This window comes from Canis lupus, chromosome 7 (assembly GCF_011100685.1).
Source record: "Canis lupus familiaris isolate Mischka breed German Shepherd chromosome 7, alternate assembly UU_Cfam_GSD_1.0, whole genome shotgun sequence".
NCBI classification, from domain to species: Eukaryota; Metazoa; Chordata; class Mammalia; order Carnivora; family Canidae; genus Canis; species Canis lupus.
In genome coordinates, this window is record NC_049228.1 from 2,281,263 (window position 1) to 2,300,850 (window position 19,588).

Consider the following 19,588-nt stretch of genomic DNA (forward strand, 5'->3'; position numbering starts at 1 on the left):
CTAAAATGTTAGTTTAAAAAGTTTTTAAATCATTGGTTTTTAGCTTATTTTTGTTTCCTTTATACTTCTCATTCAGTAAGTGTATTAAATGGCCTTCATAATCAGGATTTTTAAAAAGGGTTTGTTTTAGGTTGACATATCTGGCCAAAATAAAGTTGATCTGTTAAAGTATTTGGTTTTTTAGGAATCTTGTCTTCATCTCTTCTTCATATCCTTATTTGTTCTAGACTTTCACTTATTAAAGTTTTGTTTCTTTATTTTGCTGCCAGAGATAACAGCAGCTCTTCTTTCTAACAGAAATAGAGCATTCTCTTAGCATCGCCTTATCTCCCTGACTGCTACCTGTTTTCCTTCTCCGGCATCACTTACAGACTCTTCAAGTAAAGCCTTTCTGTCATGTTCTTAGAATTACCTCTGAATGCCACATTCACTTGGATCACCCACTGAAACACTTTTAGTGCCTTGAATGCATTGTTGCTTGTATTTTTACTTAGACTTAGTAATATAGCAGTGCCACCTCATTTACCTGTGCATCAGGGAATTGGCCATCACACAGGAGTTGATTGCTCAAATCACTGAAGTTGATCTTTCAAATTTTTAAATTTAACCATTTTGGATGGTAATTTTTTTCAAAATATTAAAATAATTACGAAGCTTCTTTGCTTCTTAAATAGAGTATGCTGATCAGAATGATTTAACTTTTTCTTGCTGCATCAAGGGCAACCCTGTGGCTCTCAGTTATTCACTGAGCAGGAGGAGGGGCGGAGGAAGAGAGAAAGAGCCTACAGCAGAGCCCAATGAGGGACTTGATCTCACAGCCCTGAGATCATGACCTGATCTGAAATCAAGAGTTGGATGCCCAACTGACTGAGCCAGCCAGATGTCCCAAAATGAAAAATAGGTCTTTGTAAAGTAGCCTTCCCGCTTTAGGAGTAGTTATGACAGTTAATGGTGCAGAAAACACAAATGCCTATTTGTACATAAACACACATGTATATGCATACCCTGTTACTCTTACTACATAAATGGGACCATATTACACCAACTGTTTATGCCCTGCTTGTTTTACTAAATCTATATTAGGCACCTTTACTTATTAGCACACATAATAGGCACCATTTTAAAAATACTAATGTATATGAAGTGCTTACCATATGGCAGGCACTGTTCTAAACTCTTTAAATGCAAAAAAATAAAAAATAAACTCTTTAAATGCTTTTACTTGTTTAATTGGTCTTGATCTATTTTCATTGCTGCATGGTCATTTACTATGTGGATTACCATAGTTTATTAAATAAATCCTTTATAATTTGATGGACAATTAGCTGTTTTCAATATTCCGTTATTAAATAACGCTGCCTGGGGCGCCTGGGTGGCTCAGTCGGTTAAACATCTGACTCTTGATCTCAGCTCGGGTCTTGATCTCAGAGTCATGCGTTCAGGCCCCACATTGGGCTCCATACTGGCATGGAGTCTACTTAAGAAATAATAATGCTGCAGTGAACATCCACCTTTACAGTTGTGCCTCTCATGCAGTATATTTGTAAGATAAATGTATAGGAGGCCTGTTAGATCAAAGGATATGTGTATTTTATTTTATTCTATTTTATTTTTTTATATTTGGTCTTTTTTTTTAGGATATGTGGATTTTATTTAATTATTTTTAATATTTATTTACTTATATTAGGTTTTGTTTATTTATTTGAGAGAGAGAGTATGAGCAGGGAGAGGAGCAGAGGGAGAGGGACAAGCAGACTCCTTACGGAGCACAAAGCCCTACCGGGGGCTTGACCTCATGACCTGAGCCAGAACCAAGAGTCAGACAGCCAACTGCTTGAACCACCCTTAGGACATGTGTTACTTTGAATTACAGTAGGTATTCCTATATGTCTACTTTTAAAGATTTATTTGTTTATGTTAGAGAGAGAACTCTCGAGCGTGAGTGGGAGAAACAGGAGAGGGAGAGAGTGGGAGAGAAGCAGACTCCCTGTGGAGCATGGGGCTTGATGATGACATAGGGCCCAGTCTTGCAACCCTGAGATTATGACCTGAGCCAAGATCAGGAGTCAGATACTTAACCAACTAAGCCACCCAGCGCCCCTGTGTGTCTGTTTTTAATTAAGGGGGGAGAGAGCTTCTAGGGAAATAATTTTGAATTTGCTAAGTCTTTTAGAGTTTGTAGACTATTGCAGTTATTTTTTTTTTAAACAGCTTATGTCTCAGTATAAAACATCTCAGAATAAATTATGTCTCAATTGATATAAATCACGTGCTATACAATTCACTTGAAAGTGTACAACTCAGTGGTTTTTATTATATTCATATACTTGTGCGACCATTACTACAGCCAATTTTAGAAAATTTTTATCATCCCAAAAAGAAGCCCCATACTTGTCCCATCAGCAGTTATTCCCTACACCTGTTACACACGTAGATCCCTTGGGCAACAGTTACTCTGTCTTTATAGATGTATCTCTTCTAGGCATTTCATATAAGTGGAATCATATGGTATGTAGTCTTCTCTGATGGTTTTTACTTATCATAATGTTTTCAACTTTCACTTGTACTGTAACATATGTCAGTACATCTTGTATTGCTACATAATATTCCATTCTAAGGATATGCCACCTTTCTTTGTTCATTGTTGCTAGCCATTTAGTGTGTTTCTACTGTTTGTTTTCTGTGGATAGTGCTGCTATGAGCACTCATGTACAGGGTTTTATGTAGACATGCATTTTCGTTTTTTTAAATCCCAGTGTAGTTAGCATATGGTGTTATGTTAGTTTCAGGTGTACAGTATAGTGATTGAGCAATTTGATGCATTACTTTTGCTCATCATGACAAATGTACTCTAAATTCCCTTCACTTATTTCACCTATCTTTCCCCTCCCCCATAACCATCAGTTTGTTCTCTGTAGTGAAGTTTTTTTTTTTTTTTTTTTTTGGTTTGTGTCTTTTTTTCTTTGTTTTGTTTAATTCCATTCCTTAATTTCACATGGTATCTGTCTTACTCTGACTGACTTATTTCATTTAGTGTCATATTATCTAGCTCCATCCATGTTGCTGCAAATGGCAAGATTTCCTTCCTGTTTATGGTAGAGTAATATTCCATTATGTATACATACTGTATCTTCTTTATTCATTCATCTATGGATGGACACTTGGGCTGCTTCCATAGTTTGGCTACTGCAAATAATGTTGCAATAAACATAGGAGTGCATGTATCTTTTCAAATTAGTATTTCTCTGTTCTTTGGATAAATACCAAGTAGTGGAGTTACTAGATTATATGGTAATTCTACTTTTAATTTTCTGAGGAAACTCCATACTCTTTTCCACAGAGGCTGCACCAGTTTGCATTCGAACCAACAGAGCACAAGGGTTCCTTTTTCTGCACATCCTTGCCAACATTTGTTCTTATTTCTGTTGGGCATACACCTAGGAAGGAATTACTGGGTTATGTAGTAATTCTGTGTATAACATTTTGAGGAACTGATAGACTCATTTCCAATATGGCTTTATGATTTTACATTCTCATCAGCGATATAGGAGGATTCTAGTTTCTCCAAACCTTCGTTAGCACTTACATTATTTATCTTTTTAGTTGTAGCATTGCCAATGGGTGTGAAGTTACATCCCCTTGTGTGTGTGAATTTTTTTTTTTAAAGAAGTTTTTTTTCATTTCTTTCAGAGAGAGAGAGAATGGGAGGCAGGGCAGAGGGGGAAGGAGAGGGACAAGCAGACTCAGCACTGGGCTCTATCTCACAACCCTGAGATTATGACCTGAGCCAACGTCAAGAGTCCACGCTTAACCCACTGAGCCACCCAGGCACCTCTCTCCTTGTGTTTTGTTTGTTTATTTGTTTAAAGATTTTATTTTATTTATTCATGAGAGACACACACACAGAGAGAGAGGCAGAAGCAGGCAGAGGGAGAAGCAGGTTTCATGCAGGAAGCCTGATGTGGGACCTGATCCTAGCACCTCAGGATCATGTCCTGAGCCAAAGGCAGGCGCTAAACCGCTGAGCCACCCAGGCGTCCTTCTCCTTGTGTTTTTGATTTGAATTTCCCTAATGACTAATGAACATCATTTTATGTACATACTGGCCTTTTGTGTATCTTCTTTGGAGAAATGTTTGTTTAAATTATTTGCCCATTTTTTAAATTGGCTTATCCTTTATTGAGGAGTATTATTGAGTTGTAAGTTATTTATATATTCTAGAAGACCCTTACTAGATACATGATAGGCAAATATTTTCTTCCAGTATGTGAGTACAGCTATATTTTATATTAATTTTTAGTTTTATTGGAACAATTCAGTAACATAATTAAATAAAACAACATTCCTTCCCTTACCTGTTCCCAGTCTCATTCCCCAGAGAGCCATGTTTTGCTTTCTTTTTTACATTAAAAATGTCCTATATATTGGCAGCAAGTATTCTTTTAAATACTCTAAATACTGACTTTAAGTCCTACATTTCAGTTAAGAAGCAAAAATTGACCATAACTGTGTGTTTACCACCTTCTTCTGAAGAGTTTCTCAGTATATTTGGAAACAAGTAAATTTTGTTCCTTATCATGTATTTTCATCACAAATTTGTGTCCATTTAATTTTATCAAAGTGAGAAATAACTACACAAAATGAATTTGCTTAAATCTCATATTGCAAAGGCATTGAAGTACTCTAAAACAAATAGTCCTCTTGCTCTAAAAGCAGTAGCTTTTGAAAAATTTTTACCTTAACCTACCCACAGTAGGAAACATCTTCCTGTCATTACTACCCTACACACACACACACTCACACTCTCACTCACACAGCACATGCGCACACACACAAACATGCTACATAACTGAAACACAAGTTTCACAAACAGTTCCTTAGATGTGGTTGCTTTCATATTTCCTGTTTGAGCTGTTGCTTTAAAAATATGCTGGTGGCAGTCCACTAAATTGGTTTCACAAAGTACATTGAGACATACAATTCAAAAAATGCTATGTGAGTGAATGTTAATCTTAGTAAAAGCCTCTTTAAATACTGGTCTTCATTTTCTTTCAAGAGACATTAAGGTTTTATATGAACATTTTGAAAATGTCCTTTGCATTTCATTTCAGGTTGGAAGAGTGGGGAGATTAGGCCAAAATGGGACAGCAATTACGTTCATCAATAACAATTCAAAAAGACTCTTCTGGGATATTGCAAAAAGAGTGAAACCCACAGGATCCATTCTTCCCCCACAGTTATTAAATTCTCCCTACCTTCATGACCAGAAAAGAAAGGAACAACAGAAAGATAAACAGACACAGAATGATCTGGTTACAGGAGCTAATCTTATGGACATCATTAGAAAACATGATAAAAGTAATTCTCAAAAATGAACACTTTTTAATTGTGTGTTGTCAGTGAAATTTCTGTATATTATTACTGTATGATTTGAGTAAATGGAATTATACATGAAACAGAAATTTAACATAATTTAAATTTTTTAAATTATATATCAGATTTATACTGCAGTATTGTATTTATTTCCCTTTTAATTCCCATAAATTTAAGAAAATCAGAAAATGAATTGCTAAATAAAATTTTTTCTGTCTAGACAAAGCCTCAATTTTTCCTCAATAATATTCTTCGAGCTGCTGTCAGAACCAGGAACCTGCACAGTGAGGAATCAGACTCAGAATGGTGATGCTTTTGTTTAGTGTCCCCAGTGCACTGTGAGCACATTGGCACTTGGATTATTGTTGAATCTATTAAGGTTAGGAAGAAAGTGAAGAATGGAAACCGGAAAAAATGGTCGGTGCTTCTTTTCAAAGATAACTGTGAAATATTTTATTCTGATTGTTTTCCCTTCATCTTGGTAAATATAAGTTTGCATTATATTTACTGGGGGCTGCTTATCAAAATCACCCAAGTCATGTTAATATTGCTACTTGTCGTTTTATGTTAATTTCCACTTGCTAACTCAATTAATATTAAATACTTAGAAGAAAGGATAGATGTTTTGCTTTGATACATCAGTACTTTCATTTCTTTGAAAACTTGGTATCAGTTTACTTGCAGGATTTAGATAGGGTGTTACATAAACGTTGGCACTTAAGCTTTGTATCCTAAACATCCTCCTCAAAGGGATGTGGCGAGATTTATCCAACTAACTAGAGTCCCTATATAGGTAGTTTCTTAATGTCTCCACCCAAAGGAAAGCACTGAAGAATTTCCCTAATGAATATGAACTCTCAAGACTCTGGCTCTCTCCACCCTGCTTTTATGTTTGCTAACTGTTTAGCCAGCCATTAAGGTCCCAGAGCGTGGCAGCAGAGGTGCATTGAAGTAAGCATTCGCACGATGCTCAACATGTAAAAGAGGCCTTAAAAGTGTTGGTAATGCTCGCTAGAGAAAAGGTACTTTTTCACTAGACTCAAATTTGTGTATGAATAAAAGCAGTATAGGGATCCCTGGGTGGCGCAGCGGTTTGGCGCCTGCCTTTGGCCCAGGGCGTGATCCTGGAGACCCGGGATCGAATCCCACATAGGGCTCCCGGTGCTTGGAGCCTGCTTCTCCCTCTGCCTATGTCTCTGCCCCTCTCTCTCTCTCTCTGTGACTATCATAAAAAATAAAAATAAATAAATAAAAAATAAAAAAAAAGCAGTATAGTTATAACAGGATTTTGCAAATCAGCATTTTTAGAAAACTACATATTTTTTAAAAATCTTTATTGGATTTCTTAAGCCATCACCAATGGGCACTAATAAATTTCTTTAAAAAATCATCTCGGGATCCCTGGGTGGCCCAGCGGTTTGGCGCCTGCCTTTGGCCCAGGGCGCGATCCTGGAGACCCAGGATCGAATCCCACGTCGGGCTCCCGGTGCATGGAGCCTGCTTCTCCCTCTGCCTGTGTCTCTGCCTCTCTCTCTCTGTGTGTGACTATCATAAATATAAAAAAATAAAATAAAATAAAATATAAAAAATCATCTCTATGCCAAACATGGAGCTTGACCTCATGGCACTTCACGGCCCCAAGATCAAGAGTTTCATGCTCTATCGACTGGGCTGGCCAGGCACCCCTAGGAGATGTATTTAAACAAAAATAGGTAGTAGTGGGCTATAATGTAACCCCAGTCGTCAGCTTAATTTGCTGGCCGTCTGGCTTCTGTTCCCACCACTGCTCACGGGGCCTTTGGTTGCCTTCTTACAGCCCTATATCCGCCTTCCCCGAAACTTTATTACTGCATCAGGCATCACTGCCCCCCCCCTTTGAAATTCTCACTTCCTTGAGACAACAGGTGAATGAGACAGCGGGGGTGGGGAAAGAGCCCCAAACTTAGAGGCTCATCATGAGGAATAAATCAGAGCATCTTTTTTAAAAGCCACAGTTTTGCGGGGCTACACAACATCTTCCCAAAGAACATTACCACATAGTTAAACCAGAACTCAGACCGATTAATTTACTTTTATAAATCTAAGTTGGATCCATGAACTGTCACATTTTTCTGATAAAATTATACTTTTTTTTTGGCAGGCTGTATGTTATTCAGCTTGTGCCCTTCTGTGGAATTAATATCAACACAACTCTTACTGCCTTGTGACATTTTCTGCTCACCATGATCAACACAGAGCTTGCCCCGTAAGTGTAGGTAGACATGGTACAAGAGGTGACGTGTCATTCAAGGTGACTTTCCTGGCAGCCAGCCAAAAGTAAACTGACTCCAGACAGATAGGACTGTTTTGTTGGCTCCAAGGCACACTTAGAATGACCCCACCAACTGTAGGGCCCCAGTATGAAAACCGACCAATAGTAATTAAGCTAACACAGTTCCCTTGTTCTGCTAAATTACTGTGAGGACCTATGTTACGGTTCTATTTTATAATGTATGGCACCTGTGGTGTTAATGTGACAGAATTACAAATAAAGTATATAAGACAGATGTTTACAAATAGTAATTCATAAAATCTTTACAAAGAATTTTAAAACTTGAATTTTAGCTTTCTGAGGAATTTATATGTCATCTTTATTTTTCTCATTTCATCTCATAAAGGTGAAAATGTAATAAAACTGTAGATAACTGGGTTCTAGTTACAGCTCCACAATTGTGTTTTGTTTTTGTTTTTCTTAATTAGGGGAAATTCATTACTGTCTCTTAATTTTTACCTTTGCTCATTGGTAAAATGAGAGGGTTCTCTTTAAACTTCTCTGAGGTCTTCTCAAATGTATATTTTCTGTGCTCACTTTTCTTTTTTATTAATCTCTACACCCGACATGGGGCTTGAACCTACAACCCCGAGAGCAAGAGTTGCATTCTTCACCAACTGATCCAGCCAGGTGGCCCAGCACTTCAGACTTAAAAGTCTCTCTCTGTCTCCGTATCTGGAATATGCGTTGGAATAATTTGGGGTGAGGAGTTCGCTAAGAGCTGATCATTATTGAAGCCAGGTGATGCTGGGTACATGGGAGTTCATTACTGTTCGGTCTATGTTGGGTATATTTGAAGTATTCCATAGTTAAAACCTATATATACAGATATACACACAAATATATACCTATTTTGTACATATACAAAATTCCCAATCCTATCCTTCAATTTATGCCTTCGTTACATACCTTCAACTTTCCACCTCCACCAAATCTTTGGCTCAAAATAAGCCTGTCTAGAGCCAAATATATCAGCTTCCTGACAAAAAAGTCCAATTCCTTCCTTCCAACTTCCCCATTGCCCATGTGCGACTACGTCCAAGTCATGCTCAGAATCGTGGTATCATCATTGACTCACCTCTCTCCCTCTCTGCTTAGTCACCAAGTCCTATCTGTTTTTCTTTCAAAATGCCCACATTTTTATACCTGCCACAGGAGGCTAGAGCTCCATCACCCAAAATCGAAATTTCACTAGAGCCTCCGAACCGGCCCTTCTAATTCCCAGCCTCCCCACCCCCCCACCCCGGGCCACTCAGTGTTCCTCCAGGCCAGAGCAGGAACATTTGTTTGGAGTATAATTTCAGAGACCTTCAGCCGTTTCCTGTTGACGGCAACCTCAATGCTGAGCTCTTCTGGCTGGTGTCCGAATCCCTCCTCCTTCTGAGTCCCCTCGACAGCTTTCTTCCCGCTGTTCCCAAGCCCGAGCCATCTGCTGTGGCTTTCTCTGCCTTTCAGAACAGTACCGAACACTATTGCCCAAAGCAGAAGCAGTTCCTCCGAACTTCCGTGACCACATTCACAGAACCCATAATGAGCTGCTGGCAGCCGCACTGGTGTGTCACTGGCCGGGCTTTCAATCACCCGACACAACTCAAGGAAAGCAAAGAATCTGCTAATGGAGGAACAATTTTAATTAGGGAGGGAATGTTCGTTCCACTTTTTTTTTTTTTTTTTTGAATCCTGATGATAGTTTCATTGGAATTCTAGAGAAACTGAAGTGCTTGAAATCAGGTAATAATAGTAAAGGGAATTGTGAAACTAGGGCAGCACTTTAGAACCGACAGAGCTGCTCCAACATAGGAGTTAGATGACCGAGTACATTTTATTAAATGTGCTTTAGACACAGGAAATTGGGTCTTATTTGTTTATTTATTTTTAAAGCTTATTTATTTGAGAGAGAGAGAGAGCATGTAACTGTGCAGGGCAGAGGGAGAGGGAATCCTGAAGCAGACTCCCCACTGAGCACACAGCCTTATGGGGAAGGGGGGCTTGATCCCAGGACCCTGAGATCATGACCTGAGCCGAAATCAAGAGTCGGAGGCTTAATTGAGCCATCCAGGTACCTCAAGGGCATTTTTAAACAACTGTTATGATTTTTTTTTTTAACTGTTATGATTTTTAAAACATTTCACACAGAAGAGTTTATGACTTCTGTGAATGTAAAAATATAAACCAGAAAATTCCTAATTGAACATAACATTTTACAGAAAATATACACAGCACACGGGAAGTATTAGGAAAGCAGATGCAATAGCCCACCAGGAGGAGAGAGCTGGGGCTGTATCTTTTTAAAATAGAGTACAGATTTCATATTTACAGGTAAATGGTTACTCAATTTCCTTTAAATTTCTTTGGATTTGGGGGTGGGTGGTAGGGAAGTGTGGATTTAGTGTGAATGTTTTATAAGCAATACATTTCAATTTTACTTTATGAGGAAAGATGGCATTGTGTTAAGAAATAAAATGGTTTGTATATTTGAACTCTCACTAATAGATATGAAATAGTACACATAAAATTATAATTCCTTCGGGGGCACCTGGGTGGCTCAGATGGTAAAGCATCTGCCTTTGGCTCGGGTCAGGATTTCCAGACCCTGGGATCGAGCTCCATGTTGAGCCCCACATCAGGCTCCCTGCTCAGCAGGGAGTCTGCTTCTCCCTCTCCCTCTGCCTCTCCCCCTGCTCATGCTCTCTCTGTCTCAATTGAATAAATAAAATCTTTTAAGAAAAGTATAATTCATTCAAATTGCTAGAAAATTATAATAATTTAGCTTATGCTGTTGGAGAGGTGTTATTGAATGGGGATGCCTTTGGACTTTTTTTGAAGATAAGAGATCATTGTAAATGATTCAAGGAAAATGTATATGGGCTTTAAGGAAATACCCAGACTAAAGGTGTCCTGGGCACATCAGTCCAGGGACTGAGGAGTCCATCAAGGACCCAAGGTAAAGGAGAAATAGCTTGACTGTTTCTACCATCCTCTCTTGCGTTCATTTTGTGCTGGGGATGATATGATATTGGGATCTGACTGCTTTGTTGTATACTTTAAAAAAATCTATAGAATGGGATTCTCAGGATTTCAATTTTTTTATGTGTGACTGAAGCTTCCAAAGCTTTTCTTTTTTTTTTTTTTTAAGATTTATTTATTTATTTATGATAGACATAGAGAGAGAGAGAGGCAGAGACACAGGCAGAGGGAGAAGCAGGCTCCATGCAGGGAGTCCAATGTGGGACTCGATCTGGGGACTCCAGGATCACGCCCCGGGCCAAAGGCAGGTGCCAAACCGCTGAGCCACCCGGGGATCCCCCCAAAGCTTTTCTTGATTAAGCTTTCTTTGGGTGTGGTTTTGTTCTTACACACATAGTATTTATTCTCAAGTAACTAAGTTATTATCTTCATTCTGTTTTGCAAAAAAACTGCTTTTTCCAGTTTTATTAAAAAACTAAAGGCCCTGGTAGCCTTTGTGAGGCTAATGAACCCAAATCAATTTACAGTTCTTAAAAAATGCAAATACAAAATCAGCTTGATAACCTGCTTATGATGACTATTTTTTTCTAATACCAAAACATGGACACAATCTTTCTTTTTTTAAAGATTTTTTATTTATTCATGAGAGACACAGAGAGAGAGAGAGTCAGGGACACAGGCAGAGGGAGAAGCAGGCTCCATGGAGGGAGCCTGATGCGGGACTCGATCCTGGGTCTCTGGGATCATGCCTTGAACTGAAGGAGTCACTACACCACTGAGCTACCAGGGCAGCCCTTATAGAAGATTTTGTTTCCTAATGTATAAATGCATTTGTATGGTCAGTCTTGCACAGGTTTAAAATCAATCATATTGGGGCGCCTGGGTGGTTCAGTGGTTAAGCATCTGCTTTTGGCTCAGGGTGTGATCCTGGAGTCCTGGGATCGAGTCCCACATTGGGCTCCCTGCATGGAGCCTGCTTCTCCCTCTGCCTGTGTCCCTGCCTCTCTCTCTCATTGTGTCTCTCATGAATAAATAAATAAAATCTTTAAAATTAATAAATAAAAATAAAATCAATCATATTAATTACACATTTATTAAATTGCCAGAAATCCAGGCCATATCATTGCTGCATAGCACCTTGTTGATAGACTATGATGGTGACATTTTATGATATGATAATATGAGATTTACGTGAGCCGGAAATGCTGATAACTGGAGGGTTTTAGTTGATTGATTTTTTTTTTTTTTTTTTAGCCTTTACAAAAGCCAAGCAGGATGGACAAACAGAAGCAAATTCATAAGGCTGCTGGGCAGCATAACTACATGAACGGTGCCCCCTTGAGTTGTGCAAGGTCGCTGTGAGTTTTAGAGTGTTTATGACAACTGGTGAAGTGAATGGTTGGGTGAGCAGTGAAGCCCCACATGGTTTGGCGTATTGGGTAGCAATGCACTGGCTAGGAGCTAGGGATCCTGGTGGCTTCTCTGAGCTCCTTGGATACGGGGCTGTATGGGCTTACCGTTTAGTATTCAGGGCGCGTCCCGGCATGCTGAACACAGCACAGAGCACTGGTGATTCCCTGCAGCTGGTGGGGGGTATGGGTATGTGTGCAAGGGCAGACATTATTTGACAATAACAAAGGAGAACAAATTTATCATGATCTGATGAGCATCAAGGCTTGGCTTTGTGTTCATTATGTTTCTGTGTCATGGAAGAGAGCAGAATCCCCACAAGTAGACCCAAAGGTAGTGTTTTACTTGGTCAAAAGAGCAGGATAGTAGCCACTTAGTGTCAAATTTTATGCTGTGAGGGAGAAACACTATTTCATTGTCTATTGCATTTAAAATAAACATGGCAGGGGCACATGGTGGCTCAGTCAGTTGAGGGTCTGACTCTTGATTTTGGGGTGGGGGTGATCTCGGGGTTGGGAGGTTGGGCCCCAGATGGTGCTCTGCACTCGGCGGGAGGCTGCTCAAGATTCTTTCTCTTTGTCCCCCTGGCACCCGCCCTCCTCACGCCTGCTCTCTCTCTCTCTTTCTCAAATAAATAAATAAATAAATATATCTTTAAGAATGATTAAATAAAAATAAATGTGCCAAAAAGAAAAAAAATTGCAATTATGAGAATCGATCTGTGAATTCAATAAAATTGATAATAACAGCCAATAACTGTCAATTAAGTATTTAGGTGCCCAGTTTCTAAGCTTTTAATAATAGGAAATGAAACCAAGGATACAATTATTTTTTTGAGTGCTGTAGTCACTGAAAGCAGAGGTGAGTGAAGACATACATAATCAGTTCAAGAAAGGGAAGAAACAAATCAAAAAAGAATCACTGATATTCTTACTGATTGATTTTTCTTACTAACACTGGTAGGGAGGGAAAAACATATAAGCCTCAATGGAGCTGTCATGGACTGCAGGAGGTTGAGGTAATATTACTCTCTTAAACAGGCTCTGGTTCTCATCACAAGGTAAAGCAACTGGAGGTGCAAATGATTAAATTACTTCTAAGATAATAGACTTAGAATTATTCTCTAACTAGATAAATAGGCACTGTTTCTCTGAGGAATAACAAGGAACTATTGTTAGATTAAAATTATTTAGTGATTCTTTAAGGAACAAAATAACCACATGAACTTTTAAACTGTTTAATGGAGGCAATGAGTAATGCTACTCTAGCATTTCCTGTATATCAGGCGGTATTCTACTTTGGATGATTAACTCATTTAATCCTCACAAGTGTCCTATGAAGTAAGTACTTTAAAAAAAAAAAAAAAAGAAATACTCTTCATGCCCAGCGTGGAGTCCAGTGCAGGGCTCGAACTCACAACCCTGAGATCAAGGCTTTAGCTGAGATCAAGAGTTAGACACTCAGCTGACTGAGCTACCCAGGTGCCCAGGTACTATTTTTTTAATCAATATTTTATAGATGTTCAGGGGGGTGACCTAAAATTCCCAAGGTAAGTGGCAAAGTCAGGACTCAAACCCAGACAGTCAGGATCTAGCATTTCTGTGCAGAGCCAACATCCCTGCGCTGAGTTTCGGTACAGAATGGAGGACAAGTCCATTCCTCCGTGCCCTATCCTATTTCTTCTCAAAGCAGGAACCATATCCTCTATTTAGAAACAAAACATTTGGAGCCAGAGAGACCACCTCCTTGACCGCTTCTTGTTTCCCTGCCGGTTCCTCCAGAGAGGGAAAGTGTGAATATCCATGGCCTGCTGGAGGGCCAGGACCAGAGCCCAAGCCTTTGGATTTCTTCCATTTCTTCCATGACATCACTTTGCAGACTTTATTGGTCCCCAAAGTCCCTAGAACAGTGCTGTGCTATATTCTCAGTGAATGCTTAGGCAAGTATGTATAGAGCCTATGACTTAACATAAAACATATAAAATCTATTAATACATTATTTTTTTTATTAATACATTATTAAAACATAAAATAACTCAATACAAAAACACTGTACCAACTTTTTGTATTTCTGCTCCTTATTTATTTTTAATTTTATTTTTTTTACTCCTTTTTAAAAAACGATGGATATGTGATCATTAAAAGGAATGTTGAATTCTATCCATAAAATTTGGCAGTTTATGGAGAGCATCCATAAAACTGAGTAACTGTCATGTAAAAATAGAAAAAAATAGGGAAATCATTTTTAGTATTCATACTGTGCTTTACAGTTTCAAAACTCTTCCTTATTTATTAATGCTTATAAACAAATTATATATATATTACATATATATTTTAGAGAGGGAGTGGAAGAAAGGCAGATGGAGAGGGAGAGAGAATCTTAAGCAGGCTCCACACCCAGTGCGGGAGCTGACCTGGGGCTCAGTCTCATGACCCTGAGATCATGACCTTAGCCAAAATTAAAAGGTTGATGCTTAACTGACTGAGTCACCCAGATGCTCATATTATTTTAATGTATACTGCTCTCTGGGTTGATTTTTTTTTTCTCCTAAAATATCAGGGAAAGAATAATAGCAGAAACTTGATCTGGGTTCTCTAGTTTACTTGTTGATATATAACTCAGAAATCTGTGAAAATTAATTTCTCAGTTGTGGTAGATTAGATTGCAAATAGCCATTTCTCTCCCCCTTCATCTCTTCGGGTGGGGGATATACCTTCTGCCCTCCTGGCTCTGGGCTTGGCTCTGTGACTTACGTTGGCCCCTGGAACGAGAGGATATTTGACAGGAGCAGAGATTTTAAACGAGCTCGCATGGTTTGGCATGCCCTCTTGTGATCCTGCCACTGACCGTGAGAGGCATCCCAGCGAGCCCCTGCCCTTCCACCTATTCCCTGAAGGAGAGGCACAAGGACTAGACCTGGTTCTCACCAGCTCCCTGCTCAGCAGAGAGGCAGTCTCCAAAATTTCAGTGGCTAGAATTTTCGAGTCCACCTCTCCCCTTGTTTCTGCACTCTCTCTCTCTCTCTCAAATAAATAAAATCTTGTCTTAATAAAAGGAAATCACATTTACTAACAACCTACCATATGCCAACTGTTTCATATTCATTGACTGCAATTATTATTATTTTTTAAAGATTTATTTATTAATGAGAGACGCAGAGAGAGAGGGGCAGAGGGAGAAGCAGGCTCCCTGTAGGGAGCACAATGCAGAATTCGATCCCAGGACCTCAGGGTCACGTCCTGAGCCGAAGGCAGACGCTCAACCACTGAGCCATCAGGTGTCCCTATTTTTTCCCCTATTTTTAAAAAAGATTTATTTACTTATTTATTTGGAGGAGAGAGAGAGAGAGGGCGCACAAGTGGGAGGGGCAGAGGGAGAGGAAGAGAATCCAAGCAGACTCCAGGCTGAGCACGGAGCTGGACGCGGGCTGGATCCCTCAACACGGAGATCAGGCCCTGAGCCCAAACCAAGAGTTGGACACAGCCCACTGCGGCACCCGGCGCCCCGGCTGACCACACGGTCCTTAGGGCGACGCCACGTGGCGGGAACTATTGTTACGGGGCAGTAAGCAGCTCCTCCAGGATCACCGAGCCGAGCAGGAGGGCTGGAGGGAAGCCCAGCTCCACGCGACGGAGACCCGCGCCCTCTGCTCACTGCCACGTGTTACTCACGACTTTTTTTTTTTTTAATTTTTTTATTTATTTATGATAGTCACAGAGAGAGAGAGAGAGAGAGAGAGAGAGAGAGGCAGAGACACAGGCAGAGGGAGAAGCAGGCTCCATGCACCGGGAGCCCGACGTGGGATTCGATCCCGGGTCTCCAGGATCGCGCCCTGGGCCAAAGGCAGGCGCCAAACCGCTGCGCCACCCAGGGGTCCCTACCCACGACTTTTAAAATCACAGGCTCAGAATGAGAATATTTCAAACGGCTCGTGGCGCCCTGAGACAGGCTGGAATTCAGACCCCAGCAGCTACATCTGAGGAGATAACATGTTAATGGATGTTACTAAAAACCAAACGTCTGGAAGGATTGTTTCCAAGCTCCTAGAAACGTGGAGCTAAAGGTTTGTTCTATTCTGTAACGTCTCGGGCAGCCCCGGTGGCACAGCGGTTTAGCGCCGCCTGCAGCCCGGGGCGTGATCCTGGAGACCCGGGATCGAGTCCCACGTCGGGCTCCCGGTGCATGGAGCCTGCTTCTCCCTCTGCCTGTGACTCTGCCTCTCTCTCTCTGTCTCTATGAGTAAATAAATAAGATCTTAAAAAAAAAAAAAAATCTGTGCCTGTTCCCGCAACGGCCCGGCTGGGGGACAGTCGGGGCAGGCACCCCAATCCCGTGGGGGGGCCAGCAGCCCGGAGCGGGTGCTCCTGGCTGCTGCTGGCTACTTGGGCGGCGGGGTGGAGGGCGGCTGGGAGCCAGAGCCAACTGCCCCCTTGTCCTCGGTACAGCCAGTGGGAGACGAGGCCCCACTGCCCGGGCCTGGCCCCCCGGGACACAGTCCCCGAAGGAGGGGAGGCCGGGCAGCAGGCACCCTGGCTTTCTCGGAGCTGTGCCCATTGCCCCCCACCTCCTGACACCCTGGCCCGTGGGTGGGAAGCAAAGGTCACCTCGCGCCCACCTCTCCTTGCGGCCGCTTCTGGCCTGCTGTTGCCTAATGGCCCGTGCCCCACCCCCAGCATTCCAGCGTCCTCAGCATTAACGTTTGCTCTAGCTCCCATCAGAGGGATCCTAACGAGTGAATTCATGCTGGGATTTGGGGAAAATGGCTTAACCTAATTTTTTTTTTCCTTTTTTTCCCCCTTGAAGGAACAATTGAACAAATTTGGATAAACTGTAAATAGTGGGATTTCAGAGACCAAGAAACCTGAAATGACGATAACTAAATATATTGAATGCTATGTGCCAGGCAAACGTGTTTATTCACTTGATGCTCATGACAACCCACTAGGGGAGTCCCTCGTATCACGTCCCTAGTATCACGTCCACTTTACAGATGAGAACACTGAGGCATACAGAGCAAACTGTGCTGCCCAGGTCCTTGCGGCTTTTGAGCTTCACTCCTACCATCGGCTGTGAAAGAGCCAAGGGGCGCCCGGGCGGCCCAGTGGTTTGGGCTCAGGGCGTGATCTCAGGGGGGTGGACCTGGCCCCAGGAGGGCCGGCGCTCAGCAGGGAGGGTGCCTGAGATTCCCTTCCTCCGGCTCTCCGCTCTGCCCCCCACTCAGCAGCGTTCTCTCTCTGTAAAAAAAGAAAAAGAAAAGAAAGGCAAGAGACACGGGTAGTGGGAGCGCCGAGTGCTTGCCCGCAGCGCCCGACCGGTCCCCTCGGCGCTGGAGACTGGCCGCTTGTTGAGAACTGGGCCCCGGTGCCCGCCTGGGCCATGGCTGAGGGGAGCCGGGGGCGTCTCCGAGGCCAGGCGCTCAGCCCTGGAAGCTGATGGACTGTCCAGTCCCCTCGGCTGACAGGCCGCAGGGTCCAGCAGGGCTCAGGGGTTGGCTGGGCCTCCGGCATCTCTCCGCTACCGCCCGCGGCCTGCTCGTGCCCCGCTCTCCATAGGGCCAGCTCCCAAGTCACACGGGTCCCCACCTCAAGAGGTCCGTCCCACCCATTGCCCTCCCTCCTCTGTCAACCAGGTCCCTCCTTCCCTCACAGGTGAAGGACACAGGTGTCCTGCCCAATGATCCCCTCCACCCCCCACCCACACCCACGGTCACACCGCTGCTCCCTGGTGCAGGTTCCCCGAAGGCTGCCTCGGGTCTCCACACAAGCCTGAGGCCCCAGAGCCTGCATGTGAACCCCCGGCCTACCCCGGGCCTACCACTGTGCCACCGACGGACCCGCCACGGTGGCCAGACGCAAACCCGGGCTGCTGAGAGCCACGGGCTAGAGCTGGGCCCGGCCGTATGGGGACCGCATCCCGGGGCTCCGTGGGGTCCGCATCCCGGGGCCATCCGTGGGGACCGCATCCCAGGGACCTCCGTGGGAACCGCATCCCGGGGTCATCCGTGGGGACCGCATCCCGGGGGCCTCCGTGGGGACCGCATCCCGGGACCTCCGTGGGGACTGCATCCCGGGGCCTCCGTGGGGACCGCATCCCGGGGCCGCGTGGGGGCCTCATCCCCGGCGTCCGAGGGCAGGGGCGGGACGAGCCATCCTTACAGCTGGGGGCGGTCCCCGTCCCCTCCCCCCCCCCCCCGCGAGCACCCTCAGGCCTGGGAGGGGACAGTGAGGAGCCAGAGCCCCCCCACCCGCTGCTTCTATTTACGTTTTTACGTTCGGTGCAAACCTGTCGGGTCCCGGGAAGGGGGGCGGGAAGGACAGTGGGCAGGGCACCCGGGGGCAGGAGGAGCCGCGGGGGCGGGGCGGCGGGCCTGGCTGGGGGGTGCGGGGGGCACGGCTGGGGGGGGCACAGCTGGGGGGGCCGGCTTCCCGCCTTCAGCCCACACCCCGGGCTCCGATCCTTCCGCGCAGGGCTCCGGGCTCCAGAGTCCGTCAGTTTGGGGAAATGGGCAGAAACCAGGCTAAGGAAAAGGTCTGGCAGCCGGAGGAGCAGGCCTGAAGGGCGAACTCACGACATATTAAGTGCAGCCTCAGTAGGTGGACGGGCGGACGACAGCGCGGGAGTCCTGGCCTGGATGAAAGGACCGGGAGGCCGGCTCGGCTGCAAACGGGATTCCTCCTGGAGCACACGAAGCCGCCGTCCTCCAGTAAGGAGTTTCTCGTCTCCTTTAGATCCTGCGTGCAATCCTGAGCTCCAGCTATTCCAAAGCTGAACGTTGTGTTTAAAAAAAAGGGGGGGCCAGAATGGGGGGAGCAAGGGAAACAGTGGCAAGGGTTGATCTGGAGCTCAGGAATGTGCCATAATATTTGTAAAAGTAATGTTTCACCCCTTTTCTGAGCTAAGTGCAGGAAGAGTCTTTAAACTTTGGCTCAGGGCTTAGGGGGCGCCTGGCTGGCTCAGTGGGTGGAGCTCGAGACTCTTGATCTCAGGTCAGGTCATGAGTTTTTGAGCCCCACGTTGGGCGTGGAGTTTACTCAATAAAAATAAATAAATAAATAAATAAAATAAAAAATAAACTTTGGCTGTGTCTGGAGTTTTGGATCAGCGTCCCCACAATTCTTTTCATGCTTTGTCCTCACTCTTTTGCTGACTGGGTACTTTGCTGTGCATTTCTGAGATAAGGATTCTAAGTTTATTGCAAGGAGAGAGCAGGGGTTTTGATCTGAGAAAAAGGAAATGAGGGGATCCCTGGGTGGCTCAGCAGTTTAGCGCCTGCCTTTGGCCCGGGGTGTGATCCTGGAGCTCCGGGATGGAGTCCTGAGTCCTGCTCCCAGCATGGAGCCTGCTTCTCCTTCTGCCTGTGTCTCTGCCTCTCTCTCTCTCTCTCTCGCTCTCTCTCTCTCTATGTCTATCATAAATAAATAAATAAAATCTTAAAAAAAAAGGGAAGTGGAGTAATTTTGAGGTTAGCATTACTTGAGCACAGTCAGGAACACATGAGCACAGAATGGGCTACAACTTCGTGAAACC

General features: G+C 43.5%; 2 protein-coding genes across 7 annotated transcripts in view; both read left to right on the forward strand.

The window, feature by feature from the left end:
* DDX59 (DEAD-box helicase 59) overlaps nucleotides 1–6,372 on the forward strand; it is a 74,506-nt gene extending 68,134 nt beyond the window's left edge. For 4 of the 6 annotated variants that reach the window (XM_038541938.1, XM_038541937.1, XM_038541940.1 and 1 more), the window contains 2 exons: nucleotides 5,112–5,358; nucleotides 5,594–6,372. In XM_038541938.1, the coding sequence (XP_038397866.1) occupies nucleotides 5,112–5,358; nucleotides 5,594–5,619 (273 nt within the window). In that variant the 3' untranslated portion in view covers nucleotides 5,620–6,372. Of the gene's footprint in view, nucleotides 1–5,111; nucleotides 5,377–5,593 lie in introns of those variants that run through there. The other 2 variants (XM_038541936.1, XM_038541941.1) reach the window with 2 other exon arrangements.
* Nucleotides 6,373–18,490: 12,118 nt separating this feature from the next.
* Nucleotides 18,491–19,588, forward strand: part of KIF14 (kinesin family member 14) — a 66,533-nt gene continuing 65,435 nt past the window's right edge. Inside the window, exon 1 of the mRNA XM_038541935.1 lies at nucleotides 18,491–18,764. The gene's annotated coding sequence lies outside the window, so the exon portion shown is untranslated. The remainder of the gene's footprint in view (nucleotides 18,765–19,588) is intronic.